General features: G+C 43.0%; 1 protein-coding gene across 1 annotated transcript; it reads left to right on the top strand.

Annotated features, from left to right (window-relative positions):
• The first annotated feature begins 927 nt into the window (after positions 1 to 927).
• Positions 928 to 10469, top strand: LOC139559633 (type I phosphatidylinositol 4,5-bisphosphate 4-phosphatase-A). The gene is made up of 7 exons (XM_071375793.1): positions 928 to 1133; positions 2483 to 2676; positions 3049 to 3155; positions 5746 to 5851; positions 7298 to 7350; positions 7754 to 7844; positions 8084 to 10469. Exons 1-7 carry the CDS (start codon positions 1016 to 1018, stop codon positions 8225 to 8227), a joined length of 813 nt encoding a protein of 270 aa, XP_071231894.1. The 5' UTR covers positions 928 to 1015; the 3' UTR covers positions 8228 to 10469.
• The last annotated feature ends 4505 nt before the right edge of the window (positions 10470 to 14974 follow it).

Here is a 14974-nt window from a genome sequence, read left to right on the forward strand (position 1 = left end):
TATCATAACAATCCGTTATTGGGATTCCCATTGGGCGGCGCACAATTGGCCCAGTGTGGTTAGGGTTTGGCAGGGTTAGCCGTCGTTGTAAATAACAATTTGTTCTTTACCGACTTGCCTGGTTAAATAAAAATACAAAATGTTCTGTCTGACTGTCTGTTTGACACAAACACACAATTTCTCTGTCTCACTCTCTTTTCCCCTCCCAACTCATTAAATCCTTTCTTCACCCTTCGACAGTAAACTGGGCCTACAACTTCCGCACCCAGTACACAGTCAGGAGGGAAAAGCCCTGTTCTACAGTGAAAGACAGGGGCTGGAGGTCACTCTACCCATGAACCGCTTCATGGATCAAAGCAACCTGCAATGAATGACAGAGCAAGTTATGGTGAAATACCCAATATTATACAAACTGAACCACCACACTTTTTCTGCATTTCCAACAAAGGACTTTGCGCCTGTGCTTGGCCTAAATATGCAGGCTTTTGTTACCAATGCATGTAACAGGCTTGAGTTGAGAGGAGCAGGTAGGAATGTGCCCAGGTGAGTGCAGCGCTTCCATCTTCTGTTATGAAGCAGAAAAGATGGGTATTGTCATTACTGCCACTATGGATTAGAGTTCCATGGTTTTCATTATAAAGTCTCGACTCTGTTCATGGAATACATTTGGTCTGTTACATGGAATATTGTTTGCATTTCAAGAAATACAATTATTCAACCTGTGTTACACTCGCGTATTTGTGGTTTGTTCTCATTGTGCTACATTTACCAACACACTCTTTGCTATAGCTTACTATTATTGTTTGTTATTATTCAATATTGTTTTATTATAAGGTAGTTGTGGCCGTGGGCTGTGTTGATCAATTATCATGAGTGAGTACTTGGTCCGACAGAGTCGCAGTAGCGAACTCATGATCATGTGACGCATACGTTACTTTCCCGGCACAATCCCAGACGCAACGGCTCCATATCATCGCTTTGCACAGTCCTACTACTCCCACGCCTTGCTTTCGGTATGGCGGACGGCGAGAGGTCCCCGCTACTGGCAGATCTCGGAGATGGTGGTCTTGGGGGTGGTAACGGCGGAGTGTCACCTGGCTCGGCTCCTTATGGTTTACCAAATAAGCCACAAAGTGAGTATACATGCCATGGATGTTCTCCAACCTAGCCAAGGCAGTCGACTGGTTAGCTAGCTGACAACTCATCGGTTCCTATGACTTCCAGATAGCCAAGAGCACAAGTTGCTGTCTAGCTAGGAACATGAACAGCGCGTATTTGGTAAAACATAGTAACGACGATGTTGTGTCTGCACTGATTATATTGGGAATATATTGTGGTTGCTAGCCAGCTAGCGGTTGATGCAAGCATGCCGGTTAGTTAACTTAGTTGGCTGGCAATATTTCTCTATAACCTTATGGCATTTTATGCATTTATCGTTTAGGCATCATAGTTAAACGGATGTAACTAACAAAACAGAAACACTATGTTGAGTTGTGTGCATGGAGTTAGCTAGCTAGTTGCTGCAAGATTTCTAACTAGCTAGCCTCGCTATAATCTATTTCTCAATACAGAATATGCAATTTACCATATCCTGATGATCCACGTGTTATGTTATAGTGGCCTACAGAAGAAGAAGAAAATGTCAGTGTAATATTTGTATCACCATTTGAAGATATACCGCCAGTATGTTCACGCTAACTAGCTAGTGTGCTAATCTCGTTTGAGGCGTGTACCGAAGCACCTGATTTGATTGGCACCGCTTCGGGCCATTCAATAAGCTTATAATTACTGCAAGATAAGACGTCGACCAATTACTGTTTTCTGGGGAGGGGCTACTGTACGGAAATATCAGAACAGTGGCATGAGTTGCTGTAACACAGGTGTTTGTTCACATCATAATACCTTAAATTCTTGTGTTTTAGAAATATTACAGTGGTAATTGCATATTTCCGCGATAATAGTACTACACACACACAGATAAGCCCCTGCAGCCCTTTTATAAAGCTCCTTTTTTGTTGGAACTCAAGACTCAAATCTCATTCTTGTTAATCCTCATTTAAAAGGTACAAAAACGGAATAGTACTTTCCGTGTAACCCTTTCATGGTTTAGTGCACTACTTACACCATCTGTATTATTCTGTCAGTCAATCTGCAAATCCGTGGCGCTAAAACGCCAGATATATGCAATAAAAACTCAATGTTATCAAAAACAAAAGGACTGATAAAAAAAAAGCAATTAAAAATAACTAAATATGTACAAATGTATAGAGGAGCTCTGTGCTTAGGCTGCTACTAGGGTGCCATGGCAACTGTCAGCAAAATCAGGGCTTTATTGAAGAATGTTTTACTTGCGATGACTAATATGTGGTTGTTTTTCCTACCTTAGTTGAATGCACTGATTGTAAATCACTCTGAAAAGATTGTCTGCTAAATGACAAACGGTCATGTTCACCCCCCCCCCCCCCCCCTCTCTGCATTTCAGGCTTTCCTCCCTTTCCCAGCCCCACCCAGCCCTCAGTACTTATGGGGGAGGACCCTCCTCCGTACTCCCCCCTCACCTCCCCAGAGAGTGGCAGTGCACCAGGCATCAGCTGTAGAGTGTGTCAGAGCCTCATCAGCGTGGAGGGGAAGATCCACCAGCATGTGGTCAAGTGTGGGATCTGCAACGAGGCTACGGTGGGTGACACATCTATCTGTAGTGTCATCACATCTATAGTCATACAAGTTGTATACAGTGGGCAGGCTGGGTGGGTGACCTACCACATAAACCTGCATGTCAGGGTTAATTTCAATTCCGGAAGTAATCTGACATTTGAATTTCCCTCGTTGCTTCTCTATGAGAACTTGGATGTGGAAATTCAGTTGACTTCCTGAATTGACCCTAGGTTTAAGATAAAAGGTTAGGACAAGTTATAATTCCATGTGGAAGCTTTTTGAAAATAAACAGATTCATGGGACCAGCGCCGTTGCTAACGGATTTATTTGAAATGGAATGGAACTTGTTCACCTTTCTGTGTCCCTCCTCATTTTGTCTCTCTCCCTCTGTAGCCCATCAAGAATGCGCCAGCAGGGAAGAAGTATGTCCGCTGCCCCTGTAACTGTCTGCTCATCTGCAAAGTTACCTCCCAGAGGATCGCCTGTCCCCGGCCCTACTGGTAAGGGGGAGGGAAGAGGGTTGAGTGAGAAGGAGTGTGTGAAAGAGAGACTGGCTGCATCCCAATTGGCACCATATTTACTATTTAGTGCACTACTTTTGACCAGATGGGCCCTGGTTATAGTGCACTATATAGGGAATTAAGTAATAGACTATAGGGAAATAGGCTGCCATTTGGGATGTAGCCACATAATCAAAGACGGAGGGAGACGGACAACAACGGTTATATGAAAAATGATTCCCTCCCTTCATAAAACATTACATGGCAGCAGCAGATGCTACTTCAGTCAAGGCAACAGTGTCTCAGGGCATACATACATACAGTTGAAGTCGGAAGTTTACATACACCTTAACCAAATACATTTACACTCAGTTTCACAATTCCTGACATTTAATCCTAGTAAAAATTCCCTGTATTAGGTCAGTTAGGATCACCACTTTATTTTAAAAATGTGAAATGTCAGAATAATGGTAAAGAGTGATTTATTTCATCACATTCCCAGTGGGTCAGAAGTTTACATACACTCAATTAGTATTTGGTAGCATTGCCTTTAAATTGTTTAACTTGGGTCAAACGTTTCGGGTAGCCTTCCACAAGCTTCCCACAATAAGCTGGGTGAATTGTGGCCCATTCCTCCTGACAGAGCTGGTGTAACTGAGTCAGGTTTGTAGGCCTCCTTGCTCGCACACGCTTTTTCACTTCTGCCCACAAATTTTCTATGGGATTGAGGGCAGGGCTTGTGATGGTCACTCCAATACCTTGACTTTGTTGTCCTTAAGGCATTTTGCCACAACTTTGAAGTATGCTTGGGGTCATTGTCCATTTGGAATACCCATTTACGACCAAGCTAACTTCCTGGCTGATGTCTTGAGATGTTGCTTCAATATATCCACATAATTTTCCATCCTTATGATGCCATCTGTTTTGTGAAGTGCACCAGTCCCTCCTGCAGCAAAGCACCCCCACAACATGATGCTGCCACCCCCGTGCTTCACGGTTGGGATGGTGTTCTTCGGCTTCCAAGCCTCCCACTTTTTCCTCCAAACATAATGATGGTCATTGTGGCCAAACAGTTCTATTTTTGTTTCATCAGACCAGGGGACATTTCTCCAAGAAGTACAATCTTTGTCCCCATGTGCAGTTGCAAACCGTAGTCTGGCTTTTTTATGGCGGTTTTGGAGCAGTGGCTTCTTCCTTGCTGAGCGTCCTTTCAGGTTATGTCGATATAGGACTTGTTTTACTGAGGATATAGATACTTTTGTACCTGTTTCCTCCATCATCTTCACAAGGTCCTTTGCTGTTGTTCTGGGATTGATTTGCACTTTTAACACCAAAGTATGTTCATCTCTAGGAGACAGAACGCGTCTCCTTCCTGAGCAGTATGACGGCTGCGTGGTCCCATGGTGTTTATACTTGCGTACTATTGTTTGTACAGATGAACATGGTACCTTCAGGCGTTTGGAAATTGCTCCCAAGGATGAACCAGACTTGTGGTGGTCTACAATGTTTTTTCCTGAGGTCTTGGCTTTCTTTTGATTTTCCCATGATGTCAAGCAAAGAGGCACTGAATTGGAAGGTAGGCCTTGAAATACATCCACATGTACACCTTCAATTGACGTCAATTAGCCTATCAGAAGCTTCTAAAGCCATGACATAATTTTCTGGAATTTTCCAAGCTGTTTAAAGGCACAGTCAACTTAGTGTATGTAAACTTCTGACCCACTGGAATTGTGATAGTGAAATAATCTGTCTGTAAAGAATTGTTGCAAAAATTACTTGTGTCATGCACAAAGTGGATGTCCTAACCGATTTGCCAAAACAATAGTTTAACAAGAAATTTGTGGAGTTGTTGAAAAACGAGTCTATGACTCCAACCTAAGTGTATGTAAACTTCGACTTCAACTGTACAAGTAACGATTACTGTAAACTAGGACTATGATGGACATTAATTACAACAGGTCCCCCAATGTGTATTCCTGTGTAACTAAGTGTTGAAGATATATAACTTTCAAACTACAGAAATTCTGCCTGTTTGATGCATTTTTTAATGCTGCGTTTTGCATCATATGAGGCTCGTACCGGCTGTATTTCTGTATTTTGAAAGTTATATATCTTGTAAACTTGATTGCTGACATGCAAAACATTTTGGGACTATATCAATAATGGACTTTTATGAAACAAATACCAAAAGATAGTTTCTGGGTAGAGTTTTCCTTTAAGGGCTGTATTCGGCTAACCCGGTGCATGGATAAGTTAGGTGACTTGTATGGAACTTACGCTCTGTAGCATTTAAACCTAGCTAAGAATACTGACTTGTAGACTGAACAGTGAGTTATGTGGTTGCTGTTTTGCCATCCTGGCACTGATTCTGCTGATAGCAGCTATTTCGAATAAGGGTCTACTTGTGATGTAAGGTTGTTTTCCCTCCTAAACATGAATGCACGAACTGTGACTCTGGAAAAGAGCATCTGCTAAAATGACTTCAAAGTAAACATTTTAGTTGACAGGTATGGTGACGCTCTGTTGCATTTAAATCTAGGAATACTGACTTGTAGACTGATCAGTGAGCTATGTGGTCGTGTTCCCCCAGTAAGAGGATAATAAACCTGGGTCCGGTCCACCCTGGTCCAGCCAGCCCTGACCCCCAGCCGGCCGGAGCTCGGGTCTCCTGTGGACACTGCAGCAACACTTTCTTGGTACGACCCTTCCCTCACAGCTATCATATACAGTAGGCTGCATCCCAAATATAACCTTATTCCTGCCAAAAGGGCACCAGGGCCCAAATGTTTGATTGTGTCTATAGGTAAATGAGGTGTGTGTGTGGTTAAGATTTGGAAACATTGTCCAGTGTCCAAAGGCTTATTGGGTTATTAGGTAATCAAATAAGTGTAAAATCTTTCCAGATTCCAGTTAAAATAAGGGTTGCAAATATAACCCTATTAAATCAACAAAACAATAATACAAGTTCTCCAAGAATCAATCATTTAGTGTTATGCACACGAGTGCAACAATCTGATTAGTATTATTGACTCTTACATGAACAACAAATACACCGGCCAGTTTATTTGCCTCCAGGACAGACTGAATTCTTTGGGCATGGATTCTACAAGTCGGAAACACTCCACAGGGATGTTGGTCCAAGCTGCCGCGATGGCATTGCGCAGTTGCTGCAGATTGGACAGCGGTACACCACCGCCACCAGCCTGTACCTTTGACACCAGGCAGGATGGTACCATGGACTGCTGTTGCTTACACCAAATCCTGACTCTGCCATCAGCATGACGCAACAGGAACTGTGATTTGCCGGACCATTCAATGTTTTTCCACTCCTCAATTGTCCAGTGTTGGTGATTGCGTGCCCACTGGAGCCACTTCTTGTTTTTAGCTGATAGGAGTGGAACCCGGTGTGGTTGTCTGCTGCAGTAGCCCATGCGTGACAAGGATCAACGAGTTGTGCATTCCGAGATGCCGTTCTACACACCACTGTTGTACTGCATTATTATTTGTTTATGGCCCGCCTGTTGGCTTACGCGATTCTTGCCGTTCTCCTTTGACCTCATCAACGAGCTGCTTTCGCCCACAGGACTGCCGCTGACTGGAATGTTTGTTTGTCGCACAATTCTCGGGAACCCATAGACACTGTCGTGAGTGAAAAGCCCAGGTGTGCGGCAGTTTCTGAGACACTGGATTCGGCGTGCCTGGCACCGACGATCGTATCACGCTCAAAGTTTTGCCCATTCTAACATTCAATTGAATGTCTCTCTGCCTGCTTTATATGGCAAGCCACGGCCATGTGACTCACTGTCTGTGGGAGCGATCCATTTTCGTGAACGGGTGGCGTACTTAATAAACTGGTCAGTGAGTGTCTGTACAATTAATTAAAACAAACTATTACCACATTTAAAGTTAATGTTATATGGTTAGATTGAGTGTGTTTGAATATGCAGGTAGTGTGTATGTATTGTCGTCACTGACTGTTTCCTCCAGCATCCAAAATGGTACCCTACTCCCTATTTAGTGCACTACTTTTGACTAGAACCCATACGGCTCTGGTCAAAAGTAGTGCACTGTTTAGGCAATAGGGTGCCGATTGGGATGTATACTCTATCATATTGACATGAGTGTCTTGTAATGTGTTTCAGTGGACAGAGTTTACTGACAGGACACTCGCCAGGTGCCCACATTGCAAGAAAGTGTGAGTTTCTATCTGTCCACACAGTACCCAGTCAATACAGAGGAGTCCATTTAAACGGGATTATACAATATGCTAAAAATAATGTTCTCCAGTGGTGGCTGGTGGCACGTTATCTCGGGAGGACATGCTCCTAGTTGTGGCTGGATGACTGTACCATTAGCCTGTAGCATTAGGCATCAGGATAAGCTCCTTACTGACTTGTGTGCAACTTCTCAAGTCTGAGCTGTTACTCTTACACAACCTGTTATTAGTATGACTTGCTTCAGCAACTGTTTAAACCTATGAAGTTATTTTGGACAGCCGAAGCAAGTCGGACAATTTTTCTCCAGGAAAATTACCCTTTCTATTTAATGTTTACAGTCCATTTTTCCCTCTCTCTTTTACCACACCCTTCGACATGCAGCTCCTCTATTGGTCAGAGGTACCCTCGAAGGCGGAGCTTGTGGTGTTTTCTACTATGCTTGCTTTTCAGCATCTCCACTGCTGGGCTGGTGGTGAGTACACCCTCCAGACTGTCCACTCTACATTACATTACATTACTTGACAAACCCATATCGTAGCTGTGTCAAACACTGCCATGTCCCCACCGCCTAAGCCCCTTCATGAGGCAGGAAAAACCCTTGTTAAGTGTTCTCTCTCCCTCTGTTCTGTGTCTGTAGGACCCATCTCACCACTAAACACATTGCAAAAAATAATAATGTTACATGCTCTCTCTTTCTTTCTCTCTCTGTAGGCTGGTACGTGGGTGAAGGCCCAGGACTATGGGGGTATCTATGCTTCCTGGGCTGTGCTGATCCTGCTGGTACTCCTTACCCTGGGCCGGGCTCTGTACTGGGCCTGCATGCGTGTTAGTGAGCCCCTACAGAACTTCACATAGACACACACACACACGTGTAGGTTGAAGTTGCCCCTAGATGCTGATCTTGGGTCAGTTTCGCATTTCCCCCTCTAAATGGTTAAGATTGGGGGAAGGGAAGCTGATCTCCTAGATGTGTACCTAGGGGGAAACGTCACCCCAAAGCCACACAAACAGGGGAGAGGAGACCCGCAGCAGTGGGGGGGGGGGGGAGGAGCTTTTAAAATAATATTTATTTAAACCGGAAATTAAAACAAAATTTTCCTCCTCCTTCCCTTTAGTCTGTTCAATGTGTTTCCGAACTGGATAATGAAAAACATTTACCTACTCCCGAAGGAGCAGTAGCGTGACTGCTGCATTACTAGTTCAATTAGTTTTAACATGTTCGACTACTGTCCCTTCCCTGTTTTTAATCATCACTCGGGCCCTATCATGGCTTGGCTCCGTGGAAGAAAGTCTTAAATTATGACACGACCCTCGGAAAAGACGGCTACTTCGCAACACTGATTTCATGTTCTGTTTTTTTTACATCATTTATTTGTTTTGGTAAACCCTTGAAGCATTTTAGAAAGGCAAATGAAGCTAAAATGAGGCCAGTGCAAGGTGAACGTCACCCAAGTTACCATTCCTTGCCCGTCATGGTGCATATTCTGTGGGACTGTCAGTCTTTGATCCAAAGTAGCTTGGAAACCTTAAAAGCAGTTTTATTTATTTTGTATTTAACCTTTATTTAACTAGGCAAGTCAGTTAAGAACAAAATCTTATTTACAATGACCGCCTACCCCGGCCAAACCCGGATGACACTGGGCCAATTGTGCGCCGCCCTATGGGACTACCAATCGCTGACGGCTGTGATACAGCCTGGATTTGAACCAAGGACTGTAGTGGCGCCTCTTGCACTGAGATGCAGTGCCTTAGACTTAGCTGCGCCACTTGGGAGCCCAGTTAGAGAGAGAGTTTGAGATGAGGCTGTTCAATCTGACTGGACACACACACAGCCCTTCTCTCTTACACACACAGCTAATAGCTTAGATGAAAGCTGTCAGTGTAACCCATAGATGTACACTGTACTATAGAGCCTCAAAATGATGAAAGCCCTCAGTGGTGCTGCCGATGTTAAACAGGCTTTGGGCCAAGTGTGCCCACTACCCAGCTATGGTCGAACTACAGTACATCTTTTCCTGGCTACCCGTCTAACGTTTCTTCTCCACAATGAGTCGGGATTTGCTTTCCTCCCTGACCCTTAGAAAATGTGTCAACATTTTGACTGTTCTGATTGGTCCCAGAACACCTGACACCTGCACAAATGACTAGGATGGCAGGTTCAGACTGATGTATAGATCCATAGAGCAGCGGAATTAAATTGGGGTTGAGTCGTCAGGCAAAATCTACCCTCCCATGGTCAAAATGAGTCCTTGATGACAGAGGCAGGCCGCGGGTGTTGTAGACCCTGTGCCTCGGAGTGGCTGTCCTTCAGGTTGGGGGGTGCGTACCAAATGGCACCCTACTCCCTATACAGAGCACTCCTTTTGTCCAGAGCCCGTATATGGCTCTGGGCAAAAGTAGTGCACTAAATAGGGAGTATGGTACCATTTTGGGATGCTGTCAGGGTGAGAGGAAACGGTCAGTGAAGGGAATACACTTCCTGCATATTCAAACAGTCAAACTAACACGATAACACTAACTTGTCTGTGGTTCTGAATATGGTAGTTAATATGTTTTTTAAATTACAGATATGTTCGTTTCTGTTTTAATGAATTGTACATATGTTGTTCATGTGAGTAATTATTACTAAGCAGATATTCTGTTGAACTCGTGCATAACACTACATGACTGATTCTTGGAGAACTGTTTAGTTGATTCAATGGGGTTATTTTTGCAACCCTTTTTAATGGAATCTGGAAAGTTGTTACACTGATTTGATGACCTACTAACCCATTAAGCCTCTGGACTGTGTCAATGTTAAATCGCACACACAAACCTCATTTACTTAGACAAACATTTAACCACAAACCACATTTTCCACATTAATTGCATCATTTTACACACACACACACAGCTCTTTGAGATGGTTACCCTGCTTGACAGAACTGTTACAGTAGCAGTGAGTTATTTTAAAATGTCATGTTATTTATTATGATGATCATGTTTTAATCATGAGATTTATGTACAATATTGATCATGTTAATGATACCAATGATCAAGTACCTGGCTGATGTGCTCTTCAGAGTTTGTTTACACACAATAAAGACGTATGAAAATATCTGAATGCTTTTTAGGCTGTTTTGTATTTTTGTTATTGTTTTTTAAAGACAGTTTACAATAATCAAAACCAAACATAAGACAAAACAACTACTTAGTGGTGAGTAGTCCAGATACTCGAACACTTTCACAGGTTGTTATAATTAGTGTCATTTCACAAAATGAGTGCCTTTTGAGTCCCGTTGATATTTTGAATAGAAATTGTGCACCAATATTTATATTTTTTTAAAATACTTATTTTCGACATGCTCTGGAACTTTGGCATCTTAAGTATATATTTTTTTTAACTTCCAGCTTTGGGCTGGATGTGTCAGAGTAGTTCATTTAAGCAATAGGGCCTGGGGGGTATATGGCGAATATACCACGGCTAAGGGATGTTCTTAGGCACGACACAACACGATTACAAACTGGTTACCAACGTAATTAGAGTAAAAAAAATAATGTTCTGATATACCATGGCTGTCAGCCAATCAGAATTCAGGGCTTGAACCACCCAGTTTATAAACATGCAAAATCTATGAGCAGAATTATTGTTTTACCTCAATTAGCCACAAAATCCCTAGCTTGAAAGCAACTTTTTTCTGGAAGCTGTGCTGCACCAATTCCCCCATGTGGGCCAGCCCCCGAGCAATTCGAGTTCAACCAATGAGCTTCAGCCCCTCGCCATATGAGTGACAGCTAGCATGATGCACTCACAGCAGAGCGAGAGAGAGAGCAATGAGGTGGTGCGCAATTTTCAGGGACCACTTTTGGCGCATGAGTGCTGCTTTCAGAACTACTGGCTAAAAAGTATAAACAAGTACCAGAGAATCCCTTTAAATGAAGTGCCCTTTACAATAGACAATATTGAGAATTCAATAAATCAGATTTTTTTTTTTTACATGAAAAGGCTTGCTTGTTAAAGTGCAAAAATTCTGCATTTTGGCATGTCCCTGTGTCACTTCTGGGAAGATTTTAACCCACTTACCCCCAAAATGTATCCAAGTTTCACCATCATTGTAAAGCCCTGGTTATTTTCTTGGATTTGACAAAGTGATTTCTGAAGATTGATTTATTTCATGTGATTAGTGATTCATTTACGTCTGTACCTCATTTTAACGTCAACCCTGTTACGTGAACTGAGCTATTTTTTTAATATGGTGAAACTACTCCTTTTTAAATATTCTTTTCAAAACAAACATTGAAAATCTAATAGTAAAATCAGGTGAGCTGGTTCTACTCTTTTTGGCCATTTTGTGGTGGAAAACTGAGCAGGTCGAGCATGACGTCAACCACAGGAGGTTGGTGGCACCTTAAATTGGGGAGAACGGGCTTGTGGTAATGACTGGAGTGGAATCAGTAAAATGGTATCAAATATATCAAACACATGGTTTCCAGGCGTTTCATGCCATTCCATTTGCTCCGTTCTGGCCATTCTTATGAGCTGTTCTCCCTTCAGCAGCCTCCACTGTCGTCAACCCTGTTACCCATAGATAGAAATGTTAAATGAAAATGTTTTGTGAAGCTTGCATTACATTTCCACTCTGTTGCACACAACCTTGGTTCCAATCACGCTGTCACAAGGGGATGTATGGCTGATTTAAGAAGAGATCGTCAACCCTGTTACAGTCAACCATGTTACAGTCAACCCTGCTACTTTATTTGGCACTTACTATAGTTATTTCTTTATTCAAACTCTTGAGATGTGGAAAATGTTGTTTATGAACATGAGCTCCCGAGTGGCGCAGCGGTCTAAGGCATTGCATTTCAGTACACTACATACCCTGGTTTGATTCCAGGCTGTATCACAACCGGCCGTGATTGGGAGGCCCACAGGGCGACGCACAATTGGCCCAGCTTCGTCTGGGTTTGGCCGGGGTAGAGTGTCATAATAAATAAGAATTTGTTTTTAACTGACTTGCCTGGTTAAATAAATGCATTTTATGACAATGTTAAAATTAAATGAATTCTTTTTTTTTTTTTAACAAAGTTAAACTTCTCAAAAGCACCAAATTGGAGGAATGACCCAGTTACATTCTATCCAAATTAAAAGTTTTGAACAGATCCATTATGCCTTGTGATGTACACCAGTGAACCAAAGGTGCACACATTTGTTATAACCTCACACACACAGTCACACACCTAACCTAGCTCCTTTTGGGCTCTTCTTGAGTTTCATGCGGATATATTTTTTCCCCCGACAAAGAGATGGAAGGATTAGGAACATTGAGAAACCTTTCAAAAACCACAAGCTCCCTGGAGAGAGCGGGGGAGAGGGAGGGGTGAGAGAAGAGTCAGCAGGAAAAAAAGACAGACAAGTGTTTTTTGGGGAGAAAAGGTGTGCATCCCAAATGGCAACCGAAACCCTATGTAGTGCACTACTTTTGACCAGGGCCTTATGGGGCCTGCACTATACAGGGAATAAGGTGCCATTTGGGACACATTCAAAGAAAGAGGGAGGAAAAGACTGTTGGTCCTGTAACCTTCTGGGTTTAAGTGGCTTTAGCTCAGAGGGCATTAGCAAAAAAAAGAGTGGGGCGGTAATCTGGGTCCTGTTCAACACACACGTGTTTGTCACAAATGGCAACCTATTCCCTATATAGCGCACTCGTTTTGACCAGGGCTCTGGTCAAAGTAGTGCACTGCATAGGGAACAGAGTACCATTTGGGGTAAAGCCACAAACTTACACTTTCCGTTCTCACATACACACATGATGAGAACTGATGTTCCCACTAAACTCATTGCCATGACTGAATACTAGGCCCTGAAAAAAACACTAAAACCTTCATCCCTCTTACTCCTAACAGGATTTGACCCTAAGACCTGCAGCATGACCCTCATCCCACACAATACCATCATCCTGTCTCCCATACAGGCTGCAGCATCCCAAATGGCATCCTATACCCTTTGTAGTGGGCCACTTTTGACCAGGGCCCATAGAAAATAGGTTGCCATTTGGGACGCGGCCACACTTTCCTCTCTCATACATACTATGGGCTCATCAACCTGTATCATAAACAGTTCTCTCACCATATCCCTTCACTCTTACTCACAAAGCTATCTCTGTCAGTGAAAGGAAAAAAAGAGCAGAGGGGGGGGGGGAGGAAGAGAAATTGGGTGAGGAAAGGATTTAAATGGACGGCTTGAAGGGAGAGAGAGGAGGAGAGGACGGAGGCATGAAAAGTCGCGGAAAGAGATTGAACAGAGGCTAAGCTAAGTAGCAGATTAAGCTTCTCGGTCGTCAAGCTGTAAAACAAACAGTAGTCCTTTTAGAAGAACGTAATCCTTATTTAGCCCCCCCCCATCCCATTTATGCACATACATACATACGAAACACTATGATAAGTTTAGTCACAGTGGACATATTCAGCTTCCGAACTGGCCCCCTATTCCTTTATAGTGCACTACTTTTGACTAGGGCCCATAAGGCTCTGGTCAAAAAAAGTGCACTATGTAGGGAATAGGGGGCCATTTGGAATGCATACAGTACATACTATTGACAGAGGAGAAGAAGCTCAGAGCAAGTTGTTGTAAAACCAAATTCCTGTGTGCCAGTTGGGTTTTCAATGAACATTGCCATGTTGACGACTGACTGGTCCAATAGCATGCGGAGTCAGAGGGGGAAAAAACAAGGAATTTTACACCAAACTGAAACATATTTTTGACACCCCCAATGACGACTTCAATACCTCTTGTATCTGTAACTCTGTGTGTGATCGACGTCCACCGTAGGCTGTGTCATCAGTGTATCCCTTTGGGCTGCCACAGGCTCTGTATGTGTGTGTGGGTGCATGCGTGTGTGTGTGTGTGTCTGGTTTCAGGCGATCCACCCGCATGTGACCCGGAGTCCCAAGACTGCTCAAAGCACAACATTCAACTCAATTAGCAGCATGCATAATTGATGTCTGTCTGGAAGAGTATTTGTATTTACACTGGAATTAAAAGCCTCCGGTGTCAGCTATCGTATCTGAGGGGACAGAGGGGCGGGAAGGATGCACTGATTCTACACCTTTTTCAAACCATTGCTATATCGAGAGTAACGTGCTCTTCAGCAACCATTGCTGCATTAGAAGTGATATTGTAAATCTTATTTTTAACACTTGAAAAGAGCAGAGGCCCGGACACAGTATGCGCCTAATCACCTCTGGCGACGTTTCAATCCACAGTCAGGTACAATGAAACACTCGTGTACACTGTGATTGAGATAGCCAGTATCATCAGAGCCCATCTCCCCCTAACTTTACTTATGCTGGCTGCTTTGTTGGTCCTTGATCAAAGACACTATTCATAGGTGAAAACAGACTGCGTCCTAAATGGAATCCTATTCCCTATACAGTGTACTACGTTTGACCAGAGCCCATATGGATTGCTTTGACGTTACGACTCTTATGTTGTTAGATACTGTAGGACCAACGGGACATTTAAACTCTGATGTAATAGTATCATTATATTGTCTATTGTTGTATATTATGATTTGTTATATTATATATATTTATAGTGTGTTATATTGTAGCATTGTAATGATG

The sequence above is a fragment of the Salvelinus alpinus genome, chromosome 30 (genome assembly GCF_045679555.1).
Source record: "Salvelinus alpinus chromosome 30, SLU_Salpinus.1, whole genome shotgun sequence".
Lineage (NCBI taxonomy): Eukaryota > Metazoa > Chordata > Actinopteri > Salmoniformes > Salmonidae > Salvelinus > Salvelinus alpinus.

Bases quoted from the DNA above. Each gene is read 5' to 3' on its own strand.
- LOC139559633 (XM_071375793.1), top strand. From the start codon at position 1,016: ATGGCGGACGGCGAGAGGTCCCCGCTACTGGCAGATCTCGGAGATGGT. The intron at 7,351-7,753 runs GTGAGTTTCTAT...TTCGACATGCAG, and splicing joins TGCCCACATTGCAAGAAAGT to CTCCTCTATTGGTCAGAGGT. The intron at 7,845-8,083 runs GTGAGTACACCC...CTCTCTCTGTAG, and splicing joins TCTCCACTGCTGGGCTGGTG to GCTGGTACGTGGGTGAAGGC.